A 24,760-nucleotide genomic window follows, 5' to 3' on the forward strand; every position below is an offset into this window, starting at 1 on the left:
ACTAGCAGCAGTAGAAACAGAAACAGAACTAGTAGCAGTAGAAACAGAACTAGTAGCAGTAGAAACAGAACTAGTAGCAGCAGAAACAGAACTATCAGCAGTAGAAACAGAACTAGTAGCAGCAGAAACAGAAACAGAACTAGCAGCAGTAGAAACAGAAACAGAACTAGTAGCAGCAGAAACAGAACTAGTAGCAGCAGAAACAGAACTAGTAGCAGCAGAAACAGAACTAGTAGCAGCAGAAACAGAACTATCAGCAGTAGAAACAGAAACAGAACTAGTAGCAGTAGAAACAGAACTATCAGCAGTAGAAACAGAAACAGAACTAGTAGCAGTAGAAACAGAACTAGCAGCAGTAGAAACAGAACTAGCAGCAGTAGAAACAGAACTAGCAGCAGTAGAAACAGAACTAGTAGCAGTAGAAACAGAACTATCAGCAGTAGAAACAGAAACAGAACTAGTAGCAGCAGAAACAGAACTATCAGCAACAGAACTAGCAGCAGCAGCAACAGAAACAGCAGCGGTGGCAGCTGCTTTACTCTCTCCCTGGATACCAGTATCTATCATGAGTCCTGGTGCTTTAGAAAAGCCAGAACAGAATAACACTGGGGACGTCTTCCCTTCTGTATTCATCTATTTAGAGGCTCTGGCTCTCCTTCAAACGGCATCCTCCAGGGTTAGTGTAAATGCAGCATGTATTAAACCCAGGCAAAGCCTTGATGTATTTTTTGAGGGGGGGCTGGATAGTTCTGTGTGAGCTGGTACAGTAGGCAGAGGATGAGAGGAAAGGAAGCTTTAGTCCAGGGAGGAAGCAGTAGCTCCAGCAATAGCAGGTTGTAATGATGATGTAGGAGTGTAGAGCAGAGCCGTGGGACTGAGGGAGAGAGTCGGTGGGAATCCGCTTGGGTCCCCACAGGCTATAGGATAGATACTGGATGCGTTCTAATAGTCACCCTATTCCCTATAGAGTGCAGTACTTTTGACCAGGGCTCATAGGTGCAGTATGTAGGGAATAGGGTGCTATTTGGGACATGGCCATACAGGCTCCAGAGGCAGCAGGTGTTGTACCCTGAGCACTAACTCCACAGTAAAGGATGGTGATGGTGAAGGTATGGTGCTCCATGTAGTGGACATGACGTTATCAGTTCTACTGTACTGTAGAAGAAGGGTTTGTTTGAGCCCTTGGTTCATGGTAATGCCGTTGGGGCCAAATGGATCAAATCAGATTTTGTACTGTGACTCACTTGTATACACACACACACACACACACACACACACACACACACACACACACACACACACACACACACACACACACACACACTCTCACTCTCACTCTCACTCTGATCTGTGGTATTTTGTTAACATTTCTTGGTCAAATCAAGAGATTTCAAAGCCATTAAAAGATAAGGCTTAGTTTTCAGCTGGAAGAATGTTGTGGTCAATGAAAGATGTGAGATGCAACAGCATTAAAGGACACACACAGCAAGCCAGTCACTCAGTTTCCTCAGGATCATCATATGGCTCCTCACAATGCCCAGCCTGGCTCCCTGTATGGTATGGACTTTACCCTCGTCTCCCTCTAGTGCCACAGCTTACAGAGACCACCTGGGGAACTATGGAGGGTAGATGGAGCCTGTAGGGGGAAATATAGGCTACTGTGTCGCTACAGGGCCTTGTAGTCCAAACAAGGAGCATGACGCAAAAGGCCAGCCCTCATGTTTTTGTTCAACCTGGAATATAACTTTATTGTCCATATTATTATTATTATTATTAGTAGTAGTAGTCGTAGTATTATTACCGTATATATTATTGTCCACGTGTTACAGCGAACAACGGAAATGTGTCTTCTGCTCCATTCTCAACCCCCCTCCAAGCGGTGGGGCGGCCACTGGAGTTTCAGCAGCTGTAAATTGAGGACAATGGCAGTTCAATAAAAAATGCCTCTTTAGTATTAATCTGAAATATGATATATGCCTTTTTCATGGTGCTTACACCCTCTCCTTGTCCTAGTCTGTCATCCCCCACATGTTTTAAACTGACCACCATCATTCCTGTTTCCAAGAACTCTCTAAGGCTTCACGCCACAATGACTACCGCCCTGTAGCACTTACTTCTTTAATAATGAAGTGCTTTGAGAGGCTGGTTATGGCACACATTAACTCCATCATCCCAGACACCCTAGACCCACTCCCAATTTGCATACCGCCCCAACAGATCCATACACGACGAAGTGCATAAAGTTCCCTCAGCGCTCACAACAAGCAACCTCTGACAAAAGTCCCTCTACTTCTATTCGAGGTGGAAATGATGAATCAGACACCTTATCGATAGCAACAGCTCATAGTCCTCCTACAATCAGAAGTTTTTTTTGACTCAATGGAGGAACGTAGTCAGAGAAATGCTGAAGAATGTCTTGCTCGAGCTGTGTTTGAAAATATGTTCTCAGTCAACTTACCTGGTAAAATAAGGAATAAATAAAATAGTCTATATGTTCAAACAGGAGTGGATACCAGACCTGATTCCCCCTAGTGAGAGTAGGCCAATGAAATGAATCCATCGGCTGCACAGCAAGCAGTTGGGTGAGGTCCTTTCCCATCAGGACTACAATTAACAGCCCTGTTCTACATGTCTATGTTCTCTAACTAAGGTTTTGAGACCATGCATTCATTACCTTCTTAGAAATATTGACTTTTGTGTGTGTGTGTGTCTTTCTCTCTGAATGAAGATGGCTGTATGTTGAACCTTAAGATAACTGTACAGGTGTCCAGTTGCAGCTTGTCTCTCTGCCTTGCACCATGCTTGTTTGAATTAAACATTTCCTCTCAGTAGAAACTGTACTCACATGCCTCCAAATCTAGTTCCTATTTCCTTTGCTTACTTCTAGTATTTGACTTTGTTTTCAGTGTTGTTCACATTCACAGTAAGGTGCGTTACATCAGTAGCCTGCGTTGTCCTGCAAGAATAGAAGGCCATGATCAAACCCTCCCTGGAGATAGCCTGGCCTAGCTGCTGAACGGGCCCTCCCTGGAGAGAGCCTGGCCTAGCTGCTGAACGGGCCCTCCCTGGAGAGAGCCTGGCCTAGCTGCTGAACGGGCCCTCCCTGGAGATAGCCTGGCCTAGCTGCTGAACGGGCCCTCCCTGGAGATAGCCTGGCCTAGCTGCTGAACGGGCCCTCCCTGGAGATAGCCTGGCCTAGCTGCTGAACGGGCCCTCCCTGGAGATAGCCTGGCCTAGCTGCTGAACGGGCCCTCTGTGAGTTCGGAAAAAGGCCATGTTTTTCTTCACCGCATCGAAACAGTGGAACAGAAATCTATGGTTGTTCAGTAGTGCTGATGAAGTGCTGTTTGACTCTCATTGGTATTGACACGTGTTGTTACAGCAGCGTTGCTCTGGCCAATGTGGGCCCAGACTACTGTCAATAACTAACCTAGAGAGAAGACTGCAGTCCCACAGTCAATCCCTCTGAGCCACCGAGACACTGTTACACAATCCCTTTAGGATGGGACTACAGTACAACTAGAGTAACGAGATCAATACTCTCACGAGTTAGACAGACAGTGAGCTACTCTATTGACTATATAATCCAAGCTTATATACCAAGCTTTGTTCATACTACAAGTAAATGAAGAATTAATTTGATAACTAAACATCCCACGGCAATGACCTGATATCAACGTCAAATCAACATCTATTTTGAGTTGAAATAACGAGGAAACAATGTTGGCATGTTTTACCCTGAGGGATAACAACTAGGCTATTATTATCCTATTATCCTATTAGCAGCCTGTTATTATTAATGGGATAACAACTAGGCTATTATTATCCTATTATCCTATTAGCAGCCTGTTATTATTAATGGGATAACAACTAGGCTATTATTATCCTATTATCCTATTAGCAGCCTGTTATTATTAATGGGATAACAACTAGGCTATTATTATCCTATTATCCTATTAGCAGCCTGTTATTATTAATGGGATAACAACTAGGCTATTATTATCCTATTATCCTATTAGCAGCCTGTTATTATTAATGGGATAACAACTAGGCTATTATTATCCTATTATCGTATTAGCAGCCTGTTATTATTAATGGGATAACCCAGAGTGAGTTGTATCAAGTTGATGTACAGTAATTGAGATGTGTCTTACAATCAAATGGGTGTTATTTAGGGAGTCTGTGGGGACAACATTACATCTCTGTCCTCTCCTGTATCACCCCTGTTAACCATCTCATCTCCTAGTCGACTGGCCCTCCAGCCTCTCAGTCACTACAAGGGATGTGTGTGTCAGTATGTGTCCTATAATGATTAGCCTAACCTGGTAAAGGTCTTTCAGAAACTATAGTAGGGGAATTGGCTGAGGCAGTCAGTAGACAGACATGCTAGAAAGTTCCTGATAATGTTGACAGAAGGTTTATTTAGTAGGTCTATTTAAGGGCTGTTTGATTAGGTTATGTGTGTTTACTTCAATAGTTTACCTTAGGGTAGCACTATGTTGACCCAATTAGTCACAATAACAACTAAACCTTAAAGATGTTTGACATGAAGTCATTTATCATTCTTCCGTACAGTGGGTTCACTCAAGGATCTTTGTCAGTATGATGAGGCATTTTGTCAAGTCGGCTAATCTCATAAACGTTTCCCGACAGGTATAACTTTGTCTTCTATGAAAGGTTTTTCCGTCAGATAATCACCTACTTTCCTCTGTGTGTGTGTGTGTGTGTGTGTGTGTGTGTGTGTGTGTGTGTGTGTGTGTGTGTGTGTGTGTGTGTGTGTGTGTGTGTGTGTGTGTGTGTGTGTGTGTGTGTGTGTGTGTGTGTGTGTGTGTGTGTGTGTGTGTGTGTGTGAGCCTCTCAGTTAGAGGTGACTGTAGGTCAATCCGTAAACTAGCAGAGTCAGCAGATAGGCTAGGCTATACTTCCTCCCTCATCACTGTCCTTGTGCCTGCTCTGCAGCCTGACTACTGACTGCTGACTGCAGCCTGGCTGACTACTGACTGGCTGACTGCTCTGTGCTGTCATTATCAGTCACTTTGACACATCACACAGCAAAGCTAGATACAGTATCAACCACTTATTCTTTAGCTGCAATGTCAAAGCAGTATGCTCTTGGATTGGAAGTACAAATTAGTGAGTGAATAATATTGACAGGGACAAGCAAACGAAATCCCTATCATTCATTTCTTAGAAAGAAATCAGCTGACTGAAGAAATCTACTTCTTCTGTCCACTTTTTGGAAAAGCTAACTGTTTTGGTCCTGTGTCCTCATTTTGTTGGCCTGTGGTGTAAAGGGTTACTGCACTGATATGTGGACGCGCGTGGCTTTTTGTCATCTTTGAAAAAAAGGACTTTATATCAGAGTTGTGCCTGTAGTCATAGAGATATATAGAGGACTCATCATGGATATAACCCGTTTTAGCATTGCCGTTGTCATTGAGGGCTTCCACCATTTTAAAGTAGTCAACTGGGTGGGGATTCCTATGAGTTGGGAGAAATCAGCCAATGAAAATAAGAAAATGTACTACTTTAAAATGGAGATAGTATGGGCAGTGCCATTGAGGCTGTCACAGACATTATAATGGCACAGATACAGATACAAAGATAAGTCCTCTAACCTCCAAGATGGTGTAGCAGTCGGACGTGTGTTTTTGTCTAATCCCTTCCTGTCCCTTGTAAACATCGTTTTTCCTTGTTTTTTTCCCGTATATATATTTAATATTTTTATATCACTTTCTATCACGGACTGAATATACTCTCCTGCAACCCGCCTCACCCAATGTGGTACGGATCTGCTATTTTTAAACTTAAGAACTCATCAACTCATCAAATGCTAGCCAGCTAACTGGCTACCAGCTACTAGTTAGCCACGGCCCGCTACCTGTCTAAAGTACATCGGACTGTTAGCTTAAGAGGCCCATCGGACAAATTCTTTGGCCACTATACCCACCCTACCGTCGCCTGAACCGGAACTCCAACAGATGCTAGCCAGCTAACTAGCTAGTAGTCAGCTAGCCACTGCTAGCAGTCATCAGCCACCTCTAGCATGGACAACTCTCGCCAGTCTGCACAGCGCTACTCAAACCAGAGCAAATCGGACTTATTTTTCTCCATATCTCAGGATTCCTACTGCAAGCTCTGAACCTTTTTTTTCTTCACCTGGATCACTGCAGCTAGCTAGCTGCTATTCGAGTGGCCACTCCTGGCTAACGTCACTGTCCCGAAGCAAGAACCAATTAGCCTGGAGCTAGCCTTGCTAGGCCCATCTCCCGGCTAGCCAAAGAGGTCCATCAGCCACTACTTGGGCTACAATATCTCTTTTTGGCAACTGTCTTGGACCCCCGCTGACTCATCACGACTGGACAACCGATGTGATTCGCCCGATGGGGTTTTTCTCAACTGGCTCCGCCGTCGCTTCGTCCCCTGAAATTCCATCCGCTAGCATGCTAGCCGTGGCCTGCTAGCTGTCCAGAGCACATCAGACTGTTAGCTTAAGAGGCGCACCTGACAAATTCTTTGGCCACTATACCTATTCTGCCAATTGGCCTGGTTTACCACACGGAGCCCTGCTGATCCGTCTGCCGACGTAACAGCACGAGGGGGCCACAACAGACTTTCTTCCGTCGCAACGTCCCTCCAAGGCCCTTCTGTTAGCTTGCTAGCCCCGGCCCGCAAGCTGCCTGGAGCTACTCACTGGACTCCTATGATCACTCGGCTACGCATGCCTCTCGCTAACGTCAATATTCCTTGTCCATTGCTGTTTTGGTTAGTATTTATTGCCTTATTTCACTGTAGAGCCTCTAGCCCTGCTCAATATGCCTCATTTAACTCTTTAGTTCCACCTACCACACATGCGGTGACATCACCTGGTTTAAATGACAAGGGACAATATCTCTTTCATCGTCACTATATGCACAGGTTTACCCTCACTGTATCCACATCCTACCATACCTTTGTCTGTACATTATGCCTTGAATCTATTCTACCGTGCCCAGAAATCTGCTCCTTTTACTCTCTGTTCTGAACAAACTAGACAACCAGTTATTTTAGCCTCCTTCTAATGTTAAGTTTGTTTTATTCACTGCCCTAGCACACTCTGCCAACCCGGATGTCCTAGCCGTGTCTGAATCCTGGCTCAGGAAGACCACCAAAAACCCAGAAATTTCCATCCCTAACTATAACATTTTCCGCCAAGATATAACTGCCAAAGGGGGCGGTGTTGCAATCTACTGCAGAGATAGCCTGCAGAGTTCTGTCTTACTATCCAGGTCTGTACTCAAACAATTTGAGCTTCTACTTTAAAAAGCCACCTTTCCAGAAACAAGTCGCTCACCGTTGCCACTTGCTATAGACCACCCTCTGCCCCCAGCTGTGCCCTGGACACCATGTGAACTGATTTCCCCCCATCTATCTTCAGAGCTCGTGCTGTTAGTTGACCTAAACTGGGACAGGCTCAACACCCCAGCCATCCTACAATCTAAGCTTGATGCACTCAATCTGTCACAAATTGTCAATGAACCCACCAGGTACAACCCCAAATCCGTAAACACGGGCACCCTCATAGATATCATCCTAACCAACTTGCCTTCCAAATATACCTCTGCTGTTTTCAACCAAGATCTCAGCGATCACTGCCTCATTGCCTGCATCTGTAATGGGTCTGCGGTCAAACGACCACCCCTCATCACTATCAAACGCTAGCGAGCAGGCCTTCCTAATCGACCTGGCCCGGGTATCCCAGAAGGATACTGACCTCATCCCGTCAGTAGAGGATGCCTGGTCATTCTTTAAAAGTGCCTTCCTCACCATCTTAAATAAGCATGCCCCTTTCAAAAAATGTAGAACCAGGAACAGATATAGCCCTTGGTTCTCTCCAGACCTGACTGCCCTTGACCAGCACAAAAACTTCCTGTGTCGTTCTGCATTGGCATCGAATATCCCCCGTGATGTGCAACTTTTCAGCATGCCCCTTTCAAAAAATGTAGAACCAGGAACAGATATAGCCCTTGGTTCTCTCCAGACCTGACTGCCGTTGACCAGCAGAAAAGCATGCCTACTGCACTGAGGCTAGGAAACACTGTCACCACTGATAAATCCACTATAGTTGAGAATTTCAATAAGCATTTTTCAAGGAACAAATATACACAGGCAGTTAGGAAAGCTAAGGCTAGCTTTTTCAAGCAGAAATTTGCATCCTGTAGCACAAACTCAAAAAAGTTCTGGGACACTAAAGTCCATGGAGAATAAGAGCATCTCCTCCCAGCTGCCCACTGCACTGAGGCTAGGAAACACTGTCATCACTGATAAATCCACTATAATTGAGAATTTCAATAAGCGTTTTTCTACAGCTGGCCATGCTTTCCACCTGGCTACCCCTACCCCGGTTAACAGCCCGGCACTCCCCACAGCATCTCGCCCAAGCCTCCCCCATTTCTCCTTCACCCAAATCCAGATAGCTGATGTTCTTAAAGAATTGCAAAACCTGGACCCCTACAAATCAGCTGGGCTAGACAATCTGGATCCTCTCTTTTTAAAATGATCTGCCGAAATTGTTGCAACCCCTATTACTAGCCTGTTCAACCTCTCTTTCGTATCGTCTGAGATTCCCAAAGATTGGAAAGCTGCCACGGTCATCCCCCTCTTCAAAGGGGGAGACACTCTAGACCCAAATCTCTAGAGACCTATATTTATCCTACCCTGCCTTTCTAAGGTCTTCGAAAGCCAAGTCAACAAACAGATTACCGACCATTTCGAATCCCACCGTACTTTCTCCGCTATGCAATCTGGTTTCAGAGCTGGTAATGGGTGCACCTCAGCCACGCTCAAGGTCCTAAACGATATCATAACCACCATCAATAAGAGACATTACTGTGCAGCCATATTCATCAACCTGGCCAAGGCTTTCAACTCTGTCAATCACCACATTCTTATTGGCAGACTCGACAGCCTTGGTTTCTCAAATGATTGCCTCGCCTGGTTCACCAACTACTTCTCTGATAGAGGTCAGTGTGTCAAATCGGAGGGCCTGTTGTCCGGACCTCTTGCAGTCTCTATGGGGGTGCCACAGGGTTCAATTCTTGGGCTGACTCTCTTCTCTGTATACGTCAATGATAACACTCTCGCTGCTGGTGATTCTCTGATCCACCTCTACGCAGACGACACCATTCTGTATACTTCTGGCCCTTCATTGGACACTGTGTTAACTAACCTCCAGACAAGCTTCAATGCCATACAACTCTCCTTCCGTGGCCTCCAACGGCTCTTAAATGCAAGTAAAACTAAATGCATGCTCTTCAACCGATCACTGCCCGCACCTGCCCACCTGTCCAGCATCACTACTCTGAACGGTTCTGACTTAGAATATGTGGACAACTACAAGTACCTAGGTGTACTGTAAACTTTCCTTCCAGACTCACATTAAGCATCTCCAATTCAAATTTAAATCTAGAATTGGCTTCCTATTTCGCAACAAAGCATCATCAAAACTCATGCTGCCAAACATACCCTCGTAAAACTGACCATCCTACCGATCCTCGACTTCGGCGATGTCATCTATAAAATTTCCTCCAACACTCTACTCAACAAAATGGATACAGTCTATCACAGTGCCATCCGTTTTGTCACCAAAGCCCCATATATTACCCACCACTGCGACCTGTATGCTGGCCCTTGCTTCATACTCGGCGCCAAACCCACTGGCTCCAGGTCATCTACAAGTCTCTGCTAGGTAAAGCCCCACCTTATCTCAGCTCACTGGTCACCATAGCAGCACCCACCCGTAGCACGCGCTCCAGCAGGTATATATCACCGGTCACCCCCAAAGCCAGTTCCTCCTTTTGGTCGCCTTTCCTTCCAGTTCTCTGCTGCCAATGACTGAAGCAAAAATCACTGAAGCTGGAAACCAATATCTCCCTTACTAGCTTTAAGCACCAGCTGTCAGAGCAGCTCACAGATCACTGCACCTGTACATAGACCATCTGTAAACAGCCCATTCAACTACCTCATCCCCATACTGTATTAATTTATTTATCTTGCTCCTTTGCACCCCAGTATCTCTATTTGCACATTCATCTTCTGCACATCTACCATTCCATTGTCTAATTGCTATATTGTAATTATTTTGCCACCATGGCCTATTTATTGCCTTGCCTCCCTTATCTTACCTAATTTGCACTCACTCTATATAGATTTTTATTTTTTTCTACTGTATTATTGACTATATGTTTGTTTATTCCATGTGTAACTCTGTGTTGTTGTATGTGTCGAACTGCTGTGCTTTATCTTGGCCAGGTCGCAGTTGTAATTGAGAACTTGTTCTCAACTAGCCTACCTGTTTAAATAAAGGTTAAATAAAAAAATATCTATCTCTATGCCCTATTGTTCACATGCGTATCTTCCATCTAAATGGTCCTACCTGACCTCGCCTCCTCCCGCCTGCCTTCTGTCTTTGAGGACATGTATTTCCATTGTTAGAAGAAAAAAATATATATTATATATATATACACTGCTCAAAAAAATAAAGGGCACACTTAAACAACACAATGTAACTCCAAGTCAATCACACTTCTGTGAAATCAAACTGTCCACTTAGGAAGCAACACTGACAGACACATGCACATTTGTGGCCTGCTGGAGGTCATTTTGCAGGGCTCTGGCAGTGCACCTCCTTGCACAAAGGCGGAGGTAGCGGTCCTGCTGCTGGGTTGTTGCCCTCCTACGGCCTCCTCCACGTCTCCTGATGTACTGGCCTGTCTCCTGGTAGCGCCTCCATGCTCTGGACACTACGCTGACAGACACAGCAAACCTTTTTGCCACAGCTCGCATTGATGTGCCATCCTGGATGAACTGCACTACCTGAGCCACTTGTGTGGGTTGTAGACTCCGTCTCATGCTACCACTAGAGTGAGAGCACCGCCAGCATTCAAAAGTGACCAAAACATCAGCCAGGAAGCATAGGAACTGAGAAGTGGTCTGTGGTCACCACCTGCAGAATCACTCCTTTTTTGGGGGTGTCTTGCTAATTGCCTATAATTTCCACCTTTTGTCTATTCCATTTGCACAACAGCATGTGAAATTTATTGTCAATCAGTGTTGCTTCCTAAGTGGACAGTTTGATTTCACAGAAGTGTGATTGACTTGGAGTTACATTGTGTTGTTTAAGTGTTCCCTTTATTTTTTTGAGCAGTGTATATATTGTATATATATATATTTTAATTAACACAAATTCCATTGTTAGAGCGGTCGCTTGAGTATCTTGTCAATATAATTGACAATCTTTCCTCACATTCACAACAGGTTTGTGTGTTGTTGACTCCTCCTCCCAGGCCGGGCCTCCAATCTTCCTATCAACCATGTTGTTGACTCCTCCTCCCAGGCCGGCCCTCCTATCCTCCTATCCACCATGTTGTTGACTCCTCCTCCTCCCAGGCCGGCCCTCCTATCCTCCTATCAACCATGTTGTTGACTCCTCCTCCCAGGCCGGCCCTCCTATCCTCCTATCAACCATGTTGTTGACTCCTCCTCCCAGGCCGGCCCTTCTATCCTCCTATCCACCATGTTGTTGACTCCTCCTCCCAGGCCGGCCCTCCTATCAACCATGTTGTTGACTCCTCCTCCCAGGCCGGCCCTCCTATCCTCCTATCCACCATGTTGTTGACTCCTCCTCCCAGGCCGGCCCTCCTATCCTCCTATCTACCATGTTGTTGACTCCTCCTCCCAGGCCGGCCCTCCTATCCTCTTATCTACCATGTTGTTGACTCCTCCTCCCAGGCCGGCCCTCCTATCCTCCTATCCACCATGTTGTTGACTCCTCCTCCTCCCAGGCTGGCCCTCCTATCCTCCTATCTACCATGTTGTTGACTCCTCTTCCCAGGCCGGCCCTCCTATCCTCCTATCTACCATGTTGTTGACTCCTCCTCCCAGGCCGGCCCTCCTATCCTCCTATCCACCATGTTGTTGACTCCTCCTCCTCCCAGGCTGGCCCTCCTATCCTCCTATCCACCATGTTGTTGACTCCTCCTCCCAGGCCGGCCCTCCTATCAACCATGTTGTTGACTCCTCCTCCCAGGCCGGCCCTCCTATCTTCCTATCCACCATGTTGTTGACTCCTCCTCCCAGGCCGGGCCTCCTATCCTCCTATCCACCATGTTGTTGACTCCTCCTCCTCCCAGGCCGGCCCTCCTATCCTCCTATCCACCATGTTGTTGACTCCTCCTCCTCCCAGGCCGGCCCTCCTATCCTCCTATCCACCATGTTGTTGACTCCTCCTCCTCCCAGGCCGGCCCTCCTATCCTCCTATCCACCATGTTGTTGACTCCTCCTCCTCCCAGGCTGGCCCTCCTATCCTCCTATCCACCATGTTGTTGACTCCTCCTCCTCCCAGGCCGGCCCTCCTATCCTCCTATCCACCATGTTGTTGACTCCTCCTCCTCCCAGGCTGGCCCTCCTATCCTCCTATCCACCATGTTGTTGACTCCTCCTCCTCCCAGGCTGGCCCTCCTATCCTCCTATCCACCATGTTGTTGACTCCTCCTCCCAGGCCGGCCCTCCTATCCTCCTATCCACCATGTTGTTGACTCCTCCTCCCAGGCCGGCCCTCCTATCCTCCTATCCACCATGTTGTTGACTCCTGCTCCTCCCAGGCCGGCCCTCCTATCCTCCATGTTGTTGACTCCTCCTCCCAGGCCGGCCCTCCTATCCTCCTATCCACCATGTTGTTGACTCCTCCTCCCAGGCCGGCCCTCCTATCCTCCTATCCACCTTGTTGTTGACTCCTCCTCCCAGGCCGGCCCTCCTATCCTCCTATCCACCATGTTGTTGACTCCTCCTCCCAGGCCGGCCCTCCTATCCTCCTATCAACCATGTTGTTGACTCCTCCTCCTCCCAGGCCGGCCCTCCTATCCTCCTATCCACCATGTTGTTGACTCCTCCTCCTCCCAGGCCGGCCCTCCTATCCTCCTATCCACCATGTTGTTGACTCCTCCTCCTCCCAGGCCGGCCCTCCTATCCTCCTATCCACCATGTTGTTGACTCCTCCTCCCAGGCCGGCCCTCCTATCCACCATGTTGTTGACTCCTCCTCCCAGGCCGGCCCTCCTATCCTCCTATCCATCATGTTGTTGACTCCTCCTCCCAGGCCGGCCCTCCTATCAACCATGTTGTTGACTCCTCCTCCCAGGCCGGCCCTCCTATCCTCCTATCCACCATGTTGTTGACTCCTCCTCCCAGGCCGGCCCTCCTATCCACCATGTTGTTGACTCCTCCTCCCAGGCCGGCCCTCCTATCCTCCTATCCACCATGTTGTTGACTCCTCCTCCTCCCAGGCCGGCCCTCCTATCCTCCTATCCACCATGTTGTTGACTCCTCCTCCCAGGCCGGCCCTCCTATCCTCCTATCCACCATGTTGTTGACTCCTCCTCCCAGGCCGGCCCTCCTATCCACCATGTTGTTGACTCCTCCTCCCAGGCCGGCCCTCCTATCCACCATGTTGTTGACTCCTCCTCCCAGGCCGGCCCTCCTATCCTCCTATCCACCATGTTGTTGACTCCTCCTCCTCCCAGGCCGGCCCTCCTATCCACCATGTTGTTGACTCCTCCTCCTCCCAGGCCGGCCCTCCTATCCTCCTATCCACCATGTTGTTGACTCCTCCTCCCAGGCCGGCCCTCCTATCAACCATGTTGTTGACTCCTCCTCCCAGGCCGGCCCTCCTATCCTCCTATCCACCATGTTGTTGACTCCTCCTCCCAGGCCGGCCCTCCTATCCTCCTATCCACCATGTTGTTGACTCCTCCTCCCAGGCCGGCCCTCCTATCCTCCTATCCATCATGTTGTTGACTCCTCCTCCCAGGCCGGCCCTCCTATCAACCATGTTGTTGACTCCTCCTCCCAGGCCGGCCCTCCTATCCTCCTATCCACCATGTTGTTGACTCCTCCTCCCAGGCCGGCCCTCCTATCCACCATGTTGTTGACTCCTCCTCCCAGGCCGGCCCTCCTATCCTCCTATCCACCATGTTGTTGACTCCTCCTCCTCCCAGGCCGGCCCTCCTATCCTCCTATCCACCATGTTGTTGACTCCTCCTCCCAGGCCGGCCCTCCTATCCTCCTATCCACCATGTTGTTGACTCCTCCTCCCAGGCCGGCCCTCCTATCCACCATGTTGTTGACTCCTCCTCCCAGGCCGGCCCTCCTATCCACCATGTTGTTGACTCCTCCTCCCAGGCCGGCCCTCCTATCCTCCTATCCACCATGTTGTTGACTCCTCCTCCTCCCAGGCCGGCCCTCCTATCCACCATGTTGTTGACTCCTCCTCCTCCCAGGCCGGCCCTCCTATCCTCCTATCCACCATGTTGTTGACTCCTCCTCCCAGGCCGGCCCTCCTATCAACCATGTTGTTGACTCCTCCTCCCAGGCCGGCCCTCCTATCCTCCTATCCACCATGTTGTTGACTCCTCCTCCCAGGCCGGCCCTCCTATCCTCCTATCCACCATGTTGTTGACTCCTCCTCCCAGGCCGGCCCTCCTATCAACCATGTTGTTGACTCCTCTTCCCAGGCCGGTCCTCCTATCCAATCCACCATGTTGGCTGGGCTCCCACTAAGCACGCCTTGTTTACTCAACTCCGTCTGTCGCCAAGCCAATCACAGCCTGCCTCTCTCTGCCTGTGGAACTGAACTCCATTCTGTCTTGCCTGGGTAACAGCAGCCACGGTGGAGTTAGGCTAGCAGCCTGACTGTTCGCAGCATTCAAAGGGCTGTGTTGTGGAGCTGGAGGACTCTGTTGTGAATGTAGACAGGCTTCTGGGCTTGCCTCACCTTCCCCTCAGCTCAGGAAGAGAGGGGAGCTATGTTGTGTTGCAGAGAGGACTCTGGCCTCGCCCCCCTCAGTTCAGTCCAGGAAGAGCTCTACCATGAAACAGCAGTGACATGTTGATCACAGCACAGGCTTCTCCTCTTCTCAGCCAGGAAGAGCTCTGTGCTGTGTGAGGAGACAGGAGTGATGACTCACTGTGGCTCCTGAGCGGACAGGACGCATTGTGATAACCAGGATGTGACGTGACTGGACAGGAAAGACGTGAATGTGTTGTTCACTTTGTATGTGTGTGTATGGGAGAGAGAGAGGGAGCGGAATGTGTGGGTAAGAAGAAGTGTGTTTGTACCTGGAAGAAACCAAGAAGAAATCCCATGGATCTGTCGATTCTCTACTGTGTAACCTAGTGGACATACTGGTCTGCGTAACCTAGTGGACATACTCTACTGTGTAACCTAGTGGACATACTTTACTGTGTAACCTAGTGGACATACTCTACTTACTGCGTAACCTAGTGGACATACTCTACTGTGTAACCTAGTGGACATACTCTACTGTGTAACCTAGTGGACATACTTTACTGTGTAACCTAGTGGACATACTCTACTTACTGCGTAACCTAGTGGACATACTCTACTGTGTAACCTAGTGGACATACTCTACTGTGTAACCTAGTGGACATACTTTACTGTTGCTATAGCACTAATGTTGTCACTACGGAACTCTACAGTGGAGTGTACCTGCTGGCCCTTCATCAGTAAAGGTAGGAGGAGTGACTGATTGGACTGTTGTTGCTGTGCTGGTGTTAGATCAGAATAGTAGTGTTTGAATTGAGTTTGACAGGAGTTTATTAAAGTACAACTCTGAAAGGAAGTTATCCAGTCGTGTGCTCAAATGGACCAGTTGTGTCTATACTAATCTCCATTGCTTCAATGTTGTCTGACTGATTGTCAAGAGTTAGGATATTTACCTCCGTCTTCATACATGTGTTCTGCCTGGGTTACCAGAAAGTAACATTGAGGAGGTAGACATCTGAGAATGTGTGTGTTTTTGGTGTTGTGTAAGGGCAGGTTTTCCTGTGGTGCTCTATTCTAGTGATGTTGCCAACAGCAGATACAGTCAGGAAGGCTGAGGAATGTCACTGAGTAGCTCTGGGTCAGTCTTTCCAAAACACTAGAAAAGCCATGTTTTAACAAGCAAGCGGTTCCGTCTTGGCTGTACCTATTACCATACACACACACACACCCCCCAGACACACACACACACACACACACACACACACACACACACACACACAGAGACACACTCACCCCAAATTTCACCCCTGACCGTTTCCACCACAATCCAAACAGCTTATGTATAATGGCCCCAGTTTGTGGTTGATGAGGAGGGTTGTTGTAATGCTGGCAGTGCTTCTGACAGCGCTGCTCCCTGCTCACTGTCCAAAGCCACCCATCTGTCTACTGTAGCAAGCCCAGCTCAGTACACTTCAGCCTGCAGACCTCACTGTTATCTGTCAGTCTGTCCAGCCGTCCGGTTGTCTGTTCTATTCTCTCCAGTCCACTTTTGTTACTGATTACAGATGAAGTTATAATGGTGAGTAAGTAACACAGTTGTCTAGTGTGAATTCACCAGAAGCCTTCTCTCTCTCTCTCTCTCTCTCTCTCTCTCTCTCTCTCTCTCTCTCTCTCTCTCTCTCTCTCTCTCTCTCTCTCTCTTACCTCCCCTATCTCTCTCTCTCTCTCTCTCTCTCTCTCTCTCTCTCTCTTACCTCCCCTATCTCTCTCTCTCTCTCTCTCTTACCTCCCCTATCTCTCTCTCTCTCTCTACCTCCCCTATCTCTCTCTCTCTCTCTACCTCCCCTATCTCTCTCTCTCTACCTCCCTCCCTCCCCTATCTCTCTCTCTCTCTACCTCCCCTATCTCTCTTTGCATCCCTTTCTCTCTCTTTCTCTCCCCTCTGTATCTCTACCTTCAGAATATGACAGACAGCTAGCCCCCACCAAAGGAAGCATGGCGTCAGCGTACCTGGACCCCAACCTGAACCACCATGCTGGGTTGGGCGGTGGGGTGTCGAAGCCGGGGACCATGGACCGCGTGCTCAAGATCCACCACTATTTGGAGAGCAACAGTGAACCATCCACCTGGGCCAGCCACATCCGCCACGGAGATGCCACTGACATCAGGGTGAGATGAGCAGCTGATTGGGTTAAATACAGTTTACCACAGTTATAGCAACTATGCTTCTTTAAGTTACTGTCTGTATAGTCTCTCCCTATCATCCGTACAGTAGGGACACATACTGTCCGTACAGACAGACAGTTACCTATCAACTCTACCAACTAGGCAGACAGTTACCCATCTTCTCTACCAACTAGACAGTTACCTATCAACTCTACCAACTAGACAGACAGTTACCTATCAACTCTACCTACTAGACAGACAGTTACCTATCAACTCTACCTACTAGACAGACAGTTACTTATCAACTCTACCTACTAGACAGACAGTTACCTATCAACTCTACCTACTAGACAGACAGTTACCTATCAACTCTACCAACTAGGCAGACAGTTACCCATCTTCTCTACCAACTAGACAGACAGTTACCTATCAACTCTACCTACTAGACAGACAGTTACCTATCTACTCTACCAACTAGACAGACAGTTACTTATCAACTCTACCAACTAGACAGACAGTTACCTATCTACTCTACTCTACCAACTAGACAGACAGTTACCTATCAACTCTACCTACTAGACAGACAGTTACCTGTCAACTTTACCTACTAGACAGACAGTTACCTATCAACTCTACCTACTAGACAGACAGTTACCTATCTACTCTACCAACTAGACAGACAGTTACCTATCAACTCTACCTACTAGACAGACAGTTACCTATCAACTCTACCTACTAGACAGACAGTTACCTATCAACTCTACCTACTAGGCTGACAGTTACCCATCTTCTCTACCAACTAGACAGACAGTTACCTATCAACTCTACCTACTAGACAGACAGTTACCTATCTACTCTACCAACTAGACAGACAGTTACTTATCAACTCTACCAACTAGACAGACAGTTACCTATCTACTCTACTCTACCAACTAGACAGACAGTTACCTATCAACTCTACCTACTAGACAGACAGTTACCTGTCAACTTTACCTACTAGACAGACAGTTACCTATCAACTCTACCTACTAGACAGACAGTTACCTATCTACTCTACCAACTAGACAGTTACCTATCAACTCTACCAACTAGACAGACAGTTACATATCAACTCTACCAACTAGACAGACAGTTACCTATCAACTCTACCTACTAGACAGACAGTTACCTATCTACTCTACCAACTAGACAGACAGTTACCTATCAACTCTACCAACTAGACAGACAGTTACCTATCAACTCTACCTACTAGACAGACAGTTACCTATCAACTCTACCAACTAGACAGACAGTTACCTATCAACTCTACCTACTAGACAGACAGTTACCTATCAACTCTACCTACTAGACAGACAGTTACCTATCAACTCTACCTACTAGACAGACAGTTACCTATCAACTCTACCAACTAGACAGACAGTTACCTATCAACACTACCAACTAGACAGACAGTTACCTATCTACTCTACCTACTAGACAGACAGTTACCTATCAACTCTACCAACTAGACAGACAGTTACCTATCAACTCTACCACCTAGACAGACAGTTACCTATCAACTCTACCAACTAGACAGACAGTTACCTATCAACTCTACCTACTAGACAGACAGTTACCTATCAACTCTACCTACTAGACAGACAGTTACCTATCAACTCTACCTACTAGACAGACAGTTACCTATCAACTCTACCTACTAGACAGACAGTTACTTATCAACTCTACCTACTAGACAGACAGTTACCTATCAACTCTACCTACTAGACAGACAGTTACCTATCAACTCTACCAACTAGACAGACAGTTACCTATCTACTCTACCTACTAGACAGACAGACAGTTACCTATCAACTCTACCTACTAGACAGACAGTTACCTATCAACTCTACCAACTAGACAGACAGTTACCTATCAACTCTACCAACTAGACAGACAGTTACCTATCAACTCTACCTACTAGGCTGACAGTTACCCATCTTCTCTACCAACTAGACAGACAGTTACCTATCAACTCTACCAGCTAGACAGACAGTTACCTATCAACTCTACCAACTAGACAGACAGTTACCTATCAACTCTACCTACTAGACAGACAGTTACCTATCTACTCTACCAACTAGACAGACAGTTACTTATCAACTCTACCTACTAGACAGACAGTTACCTATCAACTCTACCTACTAGACAGACAGTTACCTATCAACTCTACCAACTAGACAGACAGTTACCTATCAACTCTACCTACTAGACAGACAGTTACCTATCAACTCTACCTACTAGACAGACAGTTACCTATCAACTCTACCTACTAGACAGACAGTTACCTATCAACTCTACCTACTAGACAGACAGTTACCTATCAACTCTACCAACTAGACAGACAGTTACCTATCTACTCTACCAACTAGACAGACAGTTACCTATCAACTCTACCTACTAGACAGACAGTTACCCATCTACTCTACCTACTAGACAGACAGTTACCTATCAACTCTACCAACTAGACAGACAGTTACCTATCAACTCTACCTACTAGACAGACAGACAGTTACCTATCAACTCTACCTACTAGGCTGACAGTTACCCATCTTCTCTACCAACTAGACAGACAGTTACCTATCAACTCTACCAGCTAGACAGACAGTTACCTATCAACTCTACCAACTAGACAGACAGTTACCTATCAACTCTACCTACTAGACAGACAGTTACCTATCTACTCTACCAACTAGACAGACAGTTACTTATCAACTCTACCTACTAGACAGACAGTTACCTATCAACTCTACCTACTAGACAGACAGTTACCTATCAACTCTACCAACTAGACAGACAGTTACCTATCAACTCTACCTACTAGACAGACAGTTACCTATCAACTCTACCTACTAGACAGACAGTTACCTATCAACTCTACCTACTAGACAGACAGTTACCTATCAACTCTACCAACTAGACAGACAGTTACCTATCTACTCTACCAACTAGACAGACAGTTACCTATCAACTCTACCTACTAGACAGACAGTTACCCATCTACTCTACCTACTAGACAGACAGTTACCTATCAACTCTACCAACTAGACAGACAGTTACCTATCAACTCTACCTACTAGACAGACAGACAGTTACCTATCAACTCTACCTACTAGACAGACAGACAGTTACCTATCAACTCTACCTACTAGACAGACAGACAGTTACTTATCAACTCTACCTACTAGACAGACAGACAGTTACCTATCAACTCTACCTACTAGACAGACAGTTACCTATCAACTCTACCTACTAGACAGACAGTTACCTATCTACTCTACCAACTAGACAGACAGTTACCTATCTACTCTACCAACTAGACAGACAGTTACCTATCTACTCTACCAACTAGACAGACAGTTACCTATCTACTCTACCAACTAGACAGACAGTTACCTATCAACTCTACCTACTAGACAGACAGTTACCTATCAACTCTACCAACTAGACAGACAGTTACCTATCAACTCTACCAACTAGACAGACAGTTACCTATCAACTCTACCTACTAGACAGACAGTTACCTATCAACTCTACCTACTAGACAGACAGTTACCTATCAACTCTACCAACTAGACAGACAGTTACCTATCTACTCTACCTACTAGACAGACAGTTACCTATCAACTCTACCTACTAGACAGACAGTTACCTATCTACTCTACCAACTAGACAGACAGTTACCCATCAACTTTACCTACTAGACAGACAGTTACCTATCAACTCTACCAACTAGACAGACAGTTACCTATCAACTCTACCTACTAGACAGACAGTTACCTATCAACTCTACCTACTAGACAGACAGTTACCTATCAACTCTACCAACTAGACAGACAGTTACCTATCAACTTTACCTCCTAGACAGACAGTTACCTATCAACTCTACCAACTAGACAGACAGTTACCTATCAACTCTACCTACTAGACAGACAGTTACCTGTCAACTCTACCAACTAGACAGACAGTTACCTATCAACTCTACCAACTAGACAGACAGTTACCTATCAACTCTACCTACTAGACAGACAGTTACCTGTCAACTCTACCAACTAGACAGACAGTTACCTATCAACTCTACCTACTAGACAGACAGTTACCTATCTACTCTACCTACTAGACAGACAGTTACCTATCTACTCTACCTACTAGACAGACAGTCAGTTACCTATCTACTCTACCTACTAGACAGACAGACAGTTACCTATCTACTCTACCTACTAGACAGACAGACAGTTACCTATCAACTCTACCTACTAGACAGACAGTCAGTTACCTATCAACTCTACCTACTAGACAGACAGTTACCTATCAACTCTACCAACTAGACAGACAGTTACCTATCAACTCTACCAACTAGACAGACAGTTACCTATCAACTCTACCAACTAGACAGACAGTTACCTATCAACTCTACCAACTAGACAGACAGTTACCTATCAACTCTACCAACTAGACAGACAGTTACCTATCAACTCTACCTACTAGACAGACAGTTACCTATCAACTCTACCAACTAGACAGACAGTTACCTATCAACTCTACCAACTAGACAGACAGTTACCTATCAACTCTACCAACTAGACAGACAGTTACCTATCAACTCTACCTACTAGACAGATAGTTACCTATCAACTCTACCTACTAGACAGACAGTTACCTATCAACTCTACCTACTAGACAGACAGTCAGTTACCTATCAACTCTACCTACTAGACAGACAGTCAGTTACCTATCAACACTCTGACTGTCCCAAATGGCTCCCTGTTCCCTATACAGCCCTATAGTCGCTGGTCAAAAGTAGTGCACTATTGCTGCTTTTCAACTCTAACATCAGTGTTACACTAGTCTATACACCCTAATGGTATACTAGGGAAATTGTGTTTCCATAGCTAGGGCTGACGTTGAGGACTTGTGAGAAGGTGCTTTGTGAGAAGGAGTTAAAGTCCACAGTTTGTCATTGTTATGTAAATGCCAGCTGAAAAGTACCAGTGGCCTGGCTTTGGCCCCAGGTGAGAGCAAGTCCGCCGGAGCCATGGCCCAGTGGGACACGGGTGCCGGCCTGCTTAAGGCTTCCAAATGGTTCCCAGCCAAAACAATTAGGAAGAGTTAGTGCATATATTATGATGCCATGAAGTGTATTCTGGCTACGGCTTCTCTAAATGGACAAACAGTACTATTGTGGCTTTTTTCTTGTTTTTCAAGCAAAGGTTTTTTAAGGGAGTATGCGAGCACACTCATTCAGTTCGCCTAGACGACTTCAGGCTAGCCACCAGCTGAACTGAGGTATGCTAACGCCTTCAGATGGAAACAGAACATTTTGGGCCTTTTGGGTAAAACACTGTATGGAAATGTGTCATATACAGTGAGGGAAAAAAGTATTTGATCCCCTGCTGATTTTGTACGTTTGCCCACTGACAAAGAAATGATCAGTCTATAGTTTTAATGGTAGGTTTATTTGAACAGTGAGAGACAGAATAACAACAAAAGAATCCAGAAAAACGCATGTCAAAAATGTTATTAATTGATTTGCATTTTAATGAGGGAAATAAGTATTTGACCCCTCTGCAAAACATGACTTAGTACTTGGTGGCAAAACCCTTGTTGGCAATCACAGAGGTCAGACGTTTCTTGTAGTTGGCCACCAGGTTTGCACACATCTCAGGAGGGATTTTGTCCCACTCCTGTTTGCAGATCTTCTCCAAGTCATTAAGGTTTCGAGGCTGACGTTTGGCAACTCGAACCTTCAGCTCCCTCCACAGATTTTCTATGGGATTAAGGTCTGGAGACTGGCTAGGCCACTCCAGGACCTTAATGTGCTTCTTCTTGAGCCACTCCTTTGTTGCCTTGGCCGTGTGTTTTGGGTCATTGTCATGCTGGAATACCCATCCACGACCCATTTTCAATGCCCTGGCTGAGGGAAGGAGGTTCTCACCCAAGATTTGACGGTACATGGCCCCGTCCATCGTCCCTTTGATGCGGTGAAGTTGTTCTGTCCCCTTAGCAGAAAAACACCCCCAAAGCATAATGTTTCCACCTCCATGTTTGACGGTGGGGATGGTGTTCTTGGGGTCATAGGCAGCATTCCTCCTCCTCCAAACACGGCTAGTTGAGTTGATGCCAACTTTTTTCCCTCACTGTATAGACAGTCATTTGGGACTTGAGCGTCTCACTGTAGAACTCCCCCTATCACCTGGGCGATGTTCATTTAACATTTACATTTTAGTCATTTAGCAGACTCTCTTATCCAGAGCGACTTCCAGGTGCAATTAGGGTTAAGTGCCTTGCTCAAGGGCACATCGACAGATGTTTCAACCAGTCGGCTCAGGGATTCAAACCAGCAACCTTTTGGTTACTGGCCCAATGCTCTTAACCGCTAGGTTACCTGCCGTTCAATAGGGCACACTGTAGCTACAATGTTTTATAACGGAAAACGAAAACAAGTTTTTCATGTTAGACAAATTCACTTAGTACCTCGGACTACCTCACAATTTGAAAGTGTTTCAAAACGTTTTCTCCCTACTGGACACAACCCGGGTATTTATGAGGTTCCCTGTTGACATTTCTACATTTAGTGTCTTCCATCCCGGTTAGGTTTAATAATGACTTCTATTCAGATGAAACAAGACTAAAAGAGTTTAGGAGGTGAAAAGAATAGCTAGCCAAATAGGTGATTAAACGGGCGTTTCTTGGAAAAGATTCCAAAAGGCTTTGCCACCACATCTCTTCTGTTAGGTGTCTGGCTCTGTAATGGCAAAGCGCTTCATTTCAAAGTAGACTGCTTCTAATTTATGGTTCAATGGCCTCTAACTTCAATACCTGAAGTTGTGATGTCAGACGATGTTGAGGGATGTGATGGAACATGTCATCCCTGAAAGAGATGGGGAGGTCTTCTCGTTAATCATTTTAACCAAGCGGGGGTGTCACTTCTCAGATTGTGTCATAAACCCCACAGTGCATTTCAATGATGGATTATTTAACCCGCCCCGCGCCCCTTCCCTTGTTTCTGCACACAATGACAATCTCTTCCTGGAAGAGAGAGAGAGGATGATATATCATTCAGTGTAACTCTGCCAAGCTGTTCTTTCTATTCTATCTACTGTCATAGATAGATGGTTCCCCTGGAGTCCTCAAGTCACCCCTGGACTAAAGGGATGGGTGGGTGAATAGATGGTTCTCCTGGAGTCCTCAAGTCACCTCTGGACTACAGGGATAGATGGGTGAATAGATGGTTCTCCTGGAGTCCTCATGTCAACCCTGGACTACAGGGATGGATGGGTGAATAGATGGTTCCCCTGGAGTCCTCATGTCACCCCTGGACTACAGGGATAGATGGGTGAATAGATGGTTCTCCTGGAGTCCTCATGTCAACCCTGGACTACAGGGATGGATGGGTGAATAGATGGTTCTCCTGGAGTCCTCATGTCACCCCTGGACTACAGGGATGGATGGGTGAATAGATGGTTCCCCTGGAGTCCTCATGTCACCCCTGGACTACAGGGATAGATGGGTGAATAGATGGTTCTCCTGGAGTCCTCATGTCACCCCTGGACTACAGGGATGGATGGGTGAATAGATGGTTCTCCTGGAGTCCTCATGTCACCCCTGGACTACAGGGATGGATGGGCCAAGGAAGCCCCCCCCCCCCCCCCCCCCCCCCCCACTGCTGTCTGTCACATTACCAATATGTCACTATGACTGCTATTCATTTATCTATATCTCCTGCCCTCTGAATCAC

The 24,760-nt window shown here is 46.6% G+C and overlaps 1 protein-coding gene across 1 annotated transcript in view; it reads left to right on the forward strand.

Annotated features, from left to right (window-relative positions):
• Window positions 1-24,760, forward strand: part of LOC120048834 (focal adhesion kinase 1-like) — a 144,984-nt gene that overhangs the window by 27,061 nt on the left and 93,163 nt on the right. The window contains exon 3 of the mRNA XM_038995104.1: window positions 16,781-16,989. Within this exon, the coding sequence (XP_038851032.1) occupies window positions 16,816-16,989 (174 nt within the window). The 5' untranslated portion in view covers window positions 16,781-16,815. The remainder of the gene's footprint in view (window positions 1-16,780; window positions 16,990-24,760) is intronic.

The sequence above is a fragment of the Salvelinus namaycush genome, chromosome 5, assembly GCF_016432855.1.
Source record: "Salvelinus namaycush isolate Seneca chromosome 5, SaNama_1.0, whole genome shotgun sequence".
Taxonomy (NCBI): domain Eukaryota; kingdom Metazoa; phylum Chordata; class Actinopteri; order Salmoniformes; family Salmonidae; genus Salvelinus; species Salvelinus namaycush.